We start from the raw sequence: 10,848 nt of genomic DNA, 5'->3' as shown, positions 1-10,848 counted from the left end.
CCGCAGTGCTAGATATAGCATGCTTAGATTGCTGTTAGAGAAAGCACAAATATTCTGAAGCAGACAACCATGTGGAGTGAAACGGCCTTCAGAACGGCCCAAGCTTCTGATGATACAAGTTCTCAGATTCAGTATATTCAAAATTTCCTTACGACCAAGTCAGATCAAAAAAATAAAGTTGGGCTAATTCCTGTTCCTATTAAGAGTAACTGAGTGAAGTTATTTTGTATCGGTTTACAGGGCTAGTGTCAGACCCAAATAGCGATATTCGTATATTTCAGGAGCCGGATCCACTCCTATTTGTAAATCATTACCACTGTTGTGTCAGGACAGAGTATGGTATACCAGAATTTCGACAGGAATAGACGCTACCGTGATATAAGGTGCTTGTCAACAATATGACATGAGATTACTAACGCATACACTTCAAAATAAGGGTCTTGAAGTGCTCACAGGTAATCAGTCACACTATCATGCATCCTTATTGGGATCTGTGCGACACGAACGTTCATCAACGTTTTCATCCGTCAGGAAGAGGGCAGACCACAACCTCTGATGAACCACAAGCCCACATTCGACACTGGAGCACAGCCAAGTATCCGGGCCCTGAACATAGGATGCAGGACCCATTGCGGGAGGGAGGGGCCTCAACCTGTATCACAGCGAGACATTCCTCACATTGAGCAGTTTCCTCCAAGGTGCCCCCCCCGCCAGACACACTCCAGCAGGCTTCCTATGGTGGATGGATAAGACAACAGGATCACTGTGGGAGGAACCAACAGAAGAGCTAAAAGCAAGCTAAGAGCAACCATAGTTGAATAATTCACCTTAAAAATTACACAGATCACTTTGACAGCCCAGTACTTCTATTATTGTAGTAAAATGTTTTTAGAACCATGCCTGATGCAACACAGTAAAATAGACTGATTTTGCAGTATGTACATGAGGTCGACGTTGGCCCAAGACAGCGCAGTTCACAGAGAAGTAATGTTGTGCGTTTGGTATTTTACTAAAGACTTGACTGGATAGTGTACAGCGAAGTCTTAGTAATGCTTAATAAAACTACTACTATGCTCTCTGAGGGGTCTACAGAGTGAGCAGCTCGGCTACACAGGTGTGGTGGAGAAAATGGACACTGGTTTACATTTATTTTCAAAGCAGACAAACGAGGAGAGGAGAACTCTTCAAGTGATCTGGGATATTTGTTTAACTGTACAACATTCATCACGTTTCTCCCGTTCATAACGTGCGCTGAGACGTAACGTTTGCGCCACATAACACCACAGACAAATCTTCTCTCTCTTGCCATTTTCATTTCTCTCTCATGGCGACCGCAGACTCGTACTCCACATCGTCGCCCAGAAGCCCCCGCCCCCAGGCAGCCGCGCCCCTCCCTCTTAGTCTCTGCCCTGCCGTAGAGAGGACAGGAGGAGGGGCAGCAGGTTGAGGGCGGGCCGGTGGTCCTGCACGCCCAGGGCTACCAGCACCCCCGCCAGCAGTGAGCCGACTCTGGGCAAGACCGGGGGCTGGGCCTGCATCACCTACGGCAGACACAAGAAGGAAAAAGAAGACGTTTGTCGGTCCCGTCAGGCAGGAGAAGTCACGGTTACCCCACGCTGACGAATGAACACGCTGAACGAGCCGCCACTTCAGGTCAGCTCACTCACCTTCTCGACTTTGTGACAGTGTATGAGTCCGTCGTGGCCGATGTAAAACGTTGAGAACGCGTCGTACGACCTGCAAAAGACGCGCGTTTATTTGACTTGACGGCTTCGCATTCCGTACACCTTTCAGACGATACGTGTGAAACACTCTGTATGACTACCCGACTTCTCACGCCGTTCTCTATATAATACATAACAGAGGAAATCCCGTCTTCTCACCGGTAGAGGCGGGTCTTGTCCTTCTTGTAGAAGCGCAGCAGCAGTGAGTGAAAGGGAAGCCCCATGATCCTCCAGCGCGCCTTGATGGTCCCGTCCTCCACGTGCTTGGTCAGCTTCAGAACCTCCAGGCGGGCCTCGGCGTAGTAGCACAAACACAGGAGCCGCCACAGGGACAGGCTAAACTGGTACAGCCCGCGGCCCCTGAGACACACAGACAGGGACGGGGACAAACGCTCAAGTTCAAGTCGTTTTTTTTGTTATTCTTTTCAAAGAGTGAGTACACAAGTCACAACATGGAGAAGCCAGAGTAGAACTGACCTGGTCTTCATATTCAGAAGTCCGTTGATGAACTCCATGTCGCGGGAGTAAATGGTATAATCGTGACTCTTCTCAAAGAAACTTGGAAGCTGCAACACAAGCGATCATGATTTAAATCAAATGAGTTAAGCCTGGCTTTAAAAAAACAAACATGGAAGCCTATGCAGTGTACTTCTCTCAAGCCCAGATTTAGATCAGAAACATAGAAGACCTTAGCATCTCTCCCAACATACTGTCCACTCTTACCTCAATCCTTAGCTTTTCATATACGAGGGCAAGCTTCTCCTCTCCTTCACTCTGGCGCTCGTTATGCTCTCCATCCTCTCTCACAGTGTAGCCACACAGAGTGCTGGGCAGCAGCAGAGCGAGATCCAGATGTGCACTCTCCTGTCCAATCAAATGTCCTGATTTGCCCCCGTAGCCAGGTAGAGGCTCCATCTCCGGACAGTGGAAGCAATAGAAACGGGATCCGTACATGAACGGAGCCGGGCAGCCTTCGGCTTCAAACAGGCTTCTGAAAGACCCCCTCTCCCTCTCCTCAGAGTCTCCTTTAGTCATCCCTGAACCTTCCTCGCTCTTCCCGACGTTTATGTCGTCCTCCCTGCTACCGTCCACGGTGGTCAGAGGGAAGAGGAACTCCATGGGCCTGCTGGCCCCCGAAGCCAGGGGCTCCCCCATTCTCGTCTGCCCAAATAGGGGGACTTCCACCAGGGTGTGCTGGCTGTCAGACTCCCCCGGCCCCACGAGTACGCGCACACTGACAGAGTCTTCCCACTGTTCCTCGAGGCCATGGGTCCTCTGTGGCTGGCTGGCATGGTGGAAGGGGTGTGAGAGGGTCGGGAGCTTCACATTCTGGTATCTCAGACCGTTGGGAGGCAGCAGGGCCCAGGATGCACTGCTCAGACCTCTGTCCTGTCCATTCCGCTGGGAATCAAATGGTAAATGGTAAATGGACTACACTTATATAGCGCTTTTCCACCTTAGCGGCACTCAAAGCGCTTTACAATGGCCTCTCATTCACACACACATTCACACACCAATGGCGGTAGCTGCCATGCAATGTGCTAACCTGCTCATTGGGAGCAATTTTGGGGTTAGGTGTCTTGCTCAAGGACACTTCGACATGTGGACAGTCGGAGCTGGGATTCGAACCACTGACCCTTCAATCATTGGACGACCCACTCTACCAACTGAGCTACAGCCGCCCCTGGGAATCAAGCACCTAGGGATGTCAAAAAGAGGACTGGCTAACAACCGCCTTATGCCTAGGTCAGACTACACGAAATCAGCCCGATTTTTGACCCCGACTAATTTCCAGCGTTGGGCACGATTTTGAACATCGGGAACGACGAACGGCCGTGTAGTGTGACATAATCAAAGATCAGCGATGTGGCGTCTGGGATGCCCCACGACACGACTAAAAGTCTAGCATGTCATATTTTTTTCCCTACAACTTAAAGACAGCATACGACGATTGGTCGGGGTCATACTTGTAGTGTGGCCAGTCTCTCGACCAAGAAGCGGCAAGAATTTATGGCACTATGATCACCTAATCTGACATGCTGACCATCGGGAAAGACAAAAATATTGTGTAGTCTGACCTCGGCATTATAGACCTCGACTATAGGCAGCGGCTGTTATCCAATGACCAAATGCAAGAGACCCTAAAACTACATACAAAATAAGACATGCCAAGATGCTACAGGTGGTTTTCTGACTACAGCAGCAGTAGTAGGATACCTGTGCCAGACTCCAGCACTGTTGCTTGACTGGCTGTCTGTTTCCATGGCTCCTGATGCAGCCCACCCAGAATGCAATGCCCCCTCTGCACACAGCCATTCGAGTCAGGGGCAGGGCAGGGGCAACCTCAATCACCACTTCACCATCCCACAGCTATTCCAAGATGGTAAAGGAGGGATCAGACCGTTTCTTCTTAATGGAACAATCCTTAATTCACCTTCTCCTCCAAAGGATTCTCAAGAGACCTAGAAAAAAAGCACCAAGGAGAGGACGAAAGGAAGGGGTTACACTTTAGACCGCTACATTCCCAGACAGGAGGAAAATCATCAGTTCCTTGTAGCCAAACATTAGCTAGCTAACTCGGTTATATCGACAGAAAGCCCCCTTTCTTTGCCGTATGCCTCAGATAGATGGATAGCTGCCGGTCTTTTCATTTTGACCTCCGACCAAAGTTGTAAGGAGAACAGCAGTCAAATGACATGAACGTGAGTGGCAACAGCAGACCACCAGGCACACGATCATAATTGACTCTGAAGAGAGAAGTCACAGTGTTGCTGGCATCTAACGTTAGCCAAGTTAGTAACTTACTGCTAGCCTGAGTTAAACGACATCTGTTAGCTAGGTAGCTAGGTACTAGCTAGATTTAGCCATGTTTACAAACCGTGGAGACCGAGACTGCATCAACCAAACCAGCGTTACATGACGTTAGATGTTAGATAGACAACGTTAATCTTAACTAATATACATCTTCCCACTCAGCTCGTGTTTTAAAAAGACAACTTTAACCAGCTAGCTATAGTTACAGGTTAGCTTGCTGGCGTTAGTAGGAAAGCGGTGTGGAATATGCACTGACATGACAACGATATGTGGCACCATACATGTAGCTAGCATAGCTACCGTTAAAGCTAGCTAACTGCTAACAATGTGCTGCAAGCTGTACTGTTATTAACTGTTAGATTCCTTTATCATTCCAATGCATACCAGTCCCTGACTGACAGCAAGAGCTAACTTAGCAAGTTATTACTAGACTAGCACAGTGTGGACAATGTTAGCAAACGTTTGCATGAATACCTGTCAGAAATCGGATGATATAATGTCAATGCGTTCGATGCACTGCACACGAATACTTTTCTCGAGTCAGGTGCTTTACATTTGATATCTCGCGTAAGCTAGATTTTACGAAATAAAAAAGATCAGACGTTACACAAATGTCATTCTATATCCCAATGCCCTTGTCCACGCAGAAACACGCCTCACGCCTGCTACGTACAAACGTTTCTAGAAGAGAAGAGACGCCCAGCTTGTACGGGGGCTCGTTTGAGCGTTTCAGAGCTGCGAAGTCTGCGATCGAAAATATTCGGCACTTTGGGCAGTGCATGATTCTGGCTTTCTGCTACCGCCTGTTTTAGAAGGACGGAGAATGGGCTTCATTGATTGATTTTATTTATTTTTAAGACAGGGACAAGGTACAGTAGACATTTACCCTATAGAATAGGGAGAGATGCACTGTACAAGGTTATAGCTAGACAGCTAATTTCCACCCGCAGTCCCTGGGCCATATGCACAACTCCAGTACTTCCTGAAATTATACATGCTTTTCTATTTCCTGTCTTACACTATTGGATGAAATGATTATTCAGCTGTGCATGATCATTGTGCTGCAGTCAGGCACACCTGATTAATCACTTCATCCAATAGTGTAGGACAGGAAATAGAGATGTCTAATTTCACTACTGGAGGTGTGCATATATCCCATTGGGAAACATCCTATTGGACTTTATGAGCAGTGTCAGGTTCCAGAAACAGCAGAGCATGCACTTGTCACAGGAAATGTCTCAGAAAGGTTATGATGGATGGCTTTTTTTCTTCTTTTTTTAGGTTGCTGCATTTACAAAGTAGCCTACATTAAGGCAAACATTTCATAGAACATACAATGCACATTAAATAAGAGAAATATGAATAACATAAATTATATAATTGATGTCAATAATAAATAGGCTACAAATATAGCCAAGTGGGAATTTAGGAAGTTTAGTTCACCAGCCAGTAGATGGCGCTTTAAGGAATCTGTTTAGTTGCTGTTGCAAACGTATTTTGTTGAGAGGTGTGTAGCCTACTAGGTGCTCAGAAAAAAATAATCTGGGTAAATATCATTCTATGCAGAAATATGCATCCATATTTTCAGGAAATACAGTATTTGTATTGAGCTGTGTGATATTATTGTTCGATAAGTTGGGATGTGAATGTTTCAGATCCACAACACATAGGCCAGGAAGCCTGTTGTGAACGAGCCTCCATTTTGGGACAGTAAGGCTGTGAAGCGTGAGTTCGCCACAAACTTTACAAACTTTTGTTCTATTTATGAGCCAATCAGATAAATTGAAACACCTGTGTTGGTCCCCAATATGGCAGGTCTAGGACTACATTGGAAACCCATGAATCGTTTTAGTCCACACCAGTGGGTGGCGGTAACGCACCTAAACGTTGTTTTGAAACGGCCAAAACCACAAGAGGAAGAAGTGGATAATGAAGAGGAAGGTTTGCTGATGGAAGTTTTTTTTACATGCCAGTCTTAGTGCTCATTAATTCCATTCTTCGACTGTAGACAACAACACCTTTGGCGTAAGAGACTTATAAAGTCACAATTTATTGTGTCGATGTTGATAAACTTAAACTCTTACTCGTTACTCTTGGACCAAGGAATCTATGAACGTGTACCCCGTGCTCGCAGATTGGTGCAAAATGTGAAATCGGCCGTCGTTGAAGCGAATGTGATCGCCGTATCCAAATTTACGACTTGTCATTTTACCAGATTATAACCCCACATGGCAGAATCCTCGGTAATTTGTTGCATAATGTGTGATATTGGTTGATGTATATTTCCTCAGATAGCTGCAGGGCTTAAAGTTCTCCGGCACGGTGCCGGAATTCCGGCGCAGGAATATTCTGGTGCAGGATTTTTTTTCCCCGTCGTTTTAAAGCAAAGCGAAGGGATAGTTCCAACTACCAATGGTATAATCGCATTACTCAAGGTAACGAAGGAGTTCTAGCCAATCAGAGGCAGAGTAGGGCGGGCCTTAAAGGACTATGCTCGTTTTTGACAACCTGGACCTTATTTACGACATATTATAAGAAGTTTGACTCACCCAGATCACTTTTGTGTTGTTCGGAGGCAGGTAGAAGAAATTTAAAATCCAGCGCGAGCCAGTATATCCATGTAATGGCGGCGCACGGGGCATAGGGAATGCAGTTTCTCAAAATCCATTTTCGGCCGCTAAACGGTTGTTTTCATCAATCACATTACATGAATCGACAGTTGATATTCCTCTACGCGAGCCATTCTTTCGGTTGGTTTTCAAATGGTCTGTAGCCACTGTAATATGATCTTTAGAAGCCTCTCCCCCACTTGCTCCAGCACGCATGCGCACAGGCCAGCGCGCAGCCTGCTATTCTCCGGCTCACGTTCTCTGCGCTACGATCGTAGTTGGTGCCGAGAATATTGTCGTCGTCATTCGTCAGCAACAATCCGATCGTAGCGCAGAGAATGTGAGGGAGCATAGCCAGTGTAAAGATCATATTACAGTGGCTACAGACCACGTATTTGAAAACCGAAAGAATGGCTCGCGTAGAGGAATATCAACTGTCGATTCATGCAATGTGATTGATGAAAACAACCGTTTAGCGGCCGAAAATGGATTTTTAGAAGCTGCATTCCCTTTGCCCCGTGCGCCGCCATTACATGGATATACTGGCTCGCGCTGGATTTTAAATTTCTTCTACCTGCCTCCGAACAACACAAAAGTGATCTGGGTGAGTCAAACTTCTTATAATATGTCGTAAATAAGGTCCAGGTTGTCAAAAACGAGCATAGTCCTTTAAACATGTTTTCGTAGTCTCTCATTCAGTCAGGTTAGACAACGCGTGACACTCGAGGAAGCTCCGAGTTGACATTAGCAAATATTCTCTATATAAAATCTCTGACGTTGGCTAGCAGCTAGCTCAGGAGGATGGATGCCAGGGCCCTGTACTATGAAACAGGATTCACTTTTCACCGTGCTATATCGACACGGTAATTTATGCTGCCGAGCTAAACTGCACCGGGGCAGGTGAAATTCCAGATTAAGGATCAAAACGTATGAAGCACTGCCCGCTGACCGATCAATTCACTTGGAAAAAGGCATATGGACGTTAAGATTCTATATCGAACTTAAATGCGAATTAAAAAATAATCTGCAGGGCGCGAACAGTGAGAGCTTCTTAAGAACACTTTTTACAACCATTCCCCGATATCATATGAAAAATTGCAGAATGACAGCTGCTTGAGCCTTTACGACTTGTGCATTTACAGTCGTAGACAATGCGCTGGCTTGCATTTAGCCTACCTGCAGTTTCGTGTAGGCTGTGGGTGATGCGGAGAACCAAGTAAAAACACTCATTTAAAAAAAAGTCTTTAATGATGATTTATTAGACTAGCCTCCTGTTCCTCGGAACAAAGAGAAGTAGACTACATTTTAATTGAATTGTGATGGCACCAATGCCACTTTTTCCATCTTAATAGCATCTTTTAGTTCCTCTTGTATAGAGATATCACATTGTCTAGGTTACTCCAACAAAAAACATTTGCTTAATTTAAGCGTCCACTGCCAGTCTAGGGGTGGCAGCTGAAATAATAAGATATATTGATATAGGCTACAATTGCTTTACACCCCCCCCCCGCTCTCTAAAAAAAATTCAGGCACATGATTTTTTCCTGCTTTAAGCCCTGTAGCTGTGTATTGGATGCCAAATCGTTTATGCAATACTGCTTCTGGCGTTTTACGGCAGTTGGCCTTACATCTCGAGCTCCCGCAATAGGGTTGTGGCTAGAGGATGTACAGCTATGCTCTGTGTAGAAGCTAGTTCCCATAAATGCAGAGACTAGTCAAACCCTAGTCTGGGGCCTGCATGGATGTATTAATAGAACTGGATAGGGTCACTCCATTCACTGACTTCTCGAAAGAGTGAAGCCCTATAGGACCGCGCCATCTTTGGAAAAAAACAGGCCTCCAGGATTCGAAATCTAAAGTGAAGCCCTATTGAACCGCGCCATCTTGGCAAATTTGTAGTCATTTGGCTATTTCCGGTGACTTCTGTACTTGCGCAGTTGTGCTTTTCTGTCCTACGCGCGTCCACGAACAACATCCATGATGGCAAGCCAGCAACGCAGACACATGCACACACACAAAACCCTCCCCTCTCCTTTCAGACATGGCGCTAGTTGACTTTTCATTTTTTGTTTAATTTGCCATGTATTTATCCTCGCTGCCTTTGCCGTTCTCATGTATTGTATGTATTGTCCTGTGTTGCCCGGATCATTGACAATGAGAATTGGTTCTCAAATGATTTTCTGGTTAAATAAAGCTCAAATAAATAAACAGATGTTGATTAATGCTACAGTATGTAATTACTTGGCGACAATGCACATGAGTATAACTACTCTGTAATTTTGAGCATGAATAAAGCTTGAATGAAAAACCCATTTTCAGGCTTTCAAGGGTCACCTCACCGCTTACAGTGCTCTCTTGCAAACGAAACCTACATACTACGCAAATCTCATAACCAAGGGAGAAGGAAACCCCAGAGCTCTCTTCAGCACCATAAACAGACTGTCCACCCCCCGTCAACACCCTCCACTGCCCATCCTCCTCCCATCTCTGCAATAGATGTTGTATTTCAACACAAGACTGACACAATCTACGAGCAGTTCCAGCCTCCTGGCCCTTCTCCCACCCCCCGGACATCTGATGCTGCCAGCTGTCCAACCCCTTCCCTTCACTACTCTTTCCTGCTTCCTCCCCACTGGATGCTGCCACCACCACCAAGCTCGTCTCCGGCTCCAAGCTGTCCACCTTTTGAGATCGATCCGCCCAGCCCTACTATTATGTAGTATGCGGAGCGCAGTGTTTCAACATAATATTTGGACTCTCACCGGTCACGCTGGTCAAGTCCAGTCTGCCTGCCCTCTGCCCCCTCATGACTGCCACTGTCAACTCCTCCCACTCAACTGGCTACGTAATCTTCAAGGTCGGCATCACCTACAAATCCTTGCATGCCGGACTAATGTCCATTGCGTTGTTTTTACTTTAACATTTATTTTATTTACTATTTTATTGTTTGTTTTATACAGTGTCTCATCTCAAAGTGCCTAAAACACCTAACACCAACAACGTGCATGAGGCATACTGGAGAAACCGGCCAAAAAATCCATCCCAAGTGGACGTCGCACCAGCTACAAACCGTGCTGGGATTTGGAGAGCGAAAGTCTCTACTGTGCCTTCCTCCGGACTCCCCCAGAAGCTGAGTCAGACACTTGCCCAGCCCTGCTGTCTAGACTCAGCCAAAAGAGACGAGCGCTGGGAAGAGGCCATGAACTCCATCGACCTCTCACACTCCAGCCACAAGGCATGGAGCATCCTTAACAACCTCACTGGTAGGACCCCGAGAGTTACCGCCCCATCTCTCTCTTATGTATCCCCTTCAAGATCCTCGAGTGTCTCATCTATGCCTGCGTCAAACCAATCATCCCGCTGCAGAAGCACACCAGGTTCTGACGGGGAAGATCAACCATAGATCAAGTCACTCTGATGACTCAAAACATCGAGGACAGCTTCTCGGCTAAAAAGAAGGCCGGAGCCGTCTTTGTAGACCTGACAGCTGCCTACGACACCGTATGGCACCGCGTTCTCACCTGCAAGCTTCTCTGCCTGCTGCTGGACAGGCACATGGTCAGCATGATCATGGAGCTTGTCCGAAACCACAGCTTCACCCTCACCACCGGTAGCAGACAGCAAAGCAGGCTGCAACGCCTTAAGAACGCCGTCCCCCAGGGATCTGTCCTGGCCCCCCTCCTTTATAACATCTACACCTA

General features: G+C 46.6%; 1 protein-coding gene across 1 annotated transcript; it reads right to left on the bottom strand.

The window, feature by feature from the left end:
• Positions 1-6: 6 nt before the first annotated feature.
• Positions 7-5,163, bottom strand: cUnh6orf136 (chromosome Un C6orf136 homolog). The gene is made up of 7 exons (XM_084455271.1): positions 5,013-5,163; positions 3,942-4,186; positions 2,448-3,125; positions 2,202-2,290; positions 1,884-2,084; positions 1,668-1,737; positions 7-1,541 (listed from the first exon to the last, which is right to left on the bottom strand). Exons 2-7 carry the CDS (start codon positions 4,038-4,040, stop codon positions 1,398-1,400), a joined length of 1,281 nt encoding a protein of 426 aa, XP_084311397.1. The 5' UTR covers positions 4,041-4,186; positions 5,013-5,163; the 3' UTR covers positions 7-1,397.
• Between the last annotated feature and the right edge of the window lie 5,685 nt (positions 5,164-10,848).

The sequence above is a fragment of the Borostomias antarcticus genome (assembly GCF_949987555.1).
Source record: "Borostomias antarcticus genome assembly, chromosome: 21".
Taxonomy (NCBI): Eukaryota; Metazoa; Chordata; class Actinopteri; order Stomiiformes; family Stomiidae; genus Borostomias; species Borostomias antarcticus.
The sequence above is the reverse complement of the archived record's forward strand: the minus strand, read 5'-3'. Positions and strand labels throughout refer to the sequence as shown.

What these genes read in the sequence shown, in the direction of transcription:
- cUnh6orf136 (XM_084455271.1), bottom strand. Translation starts at nt 4,040, where the DNA reads ATGGCTGTGTGCAGAGGGGGCATTGCATTCTGGGTGGGCTGCATCAGG. An exon ending in AGTGCTGGAGTCTGGCACAG is followed by an intron (nt 3,126 to 3,941) that starts GTATCCTACTAC and finishes TTTGATTCCCAG; the next exon opens with CGGAATGGACAGGACAGAGG. An exon ending in CTTCTGAATATGAAGACCAG is followed by an intron (nt 2,085 to 2,201) that starts GTCAGTTCTACT and finishes TGTGTGTCTCAG; the next exon opens with GGGCCGCGGGCTGTACCAGT.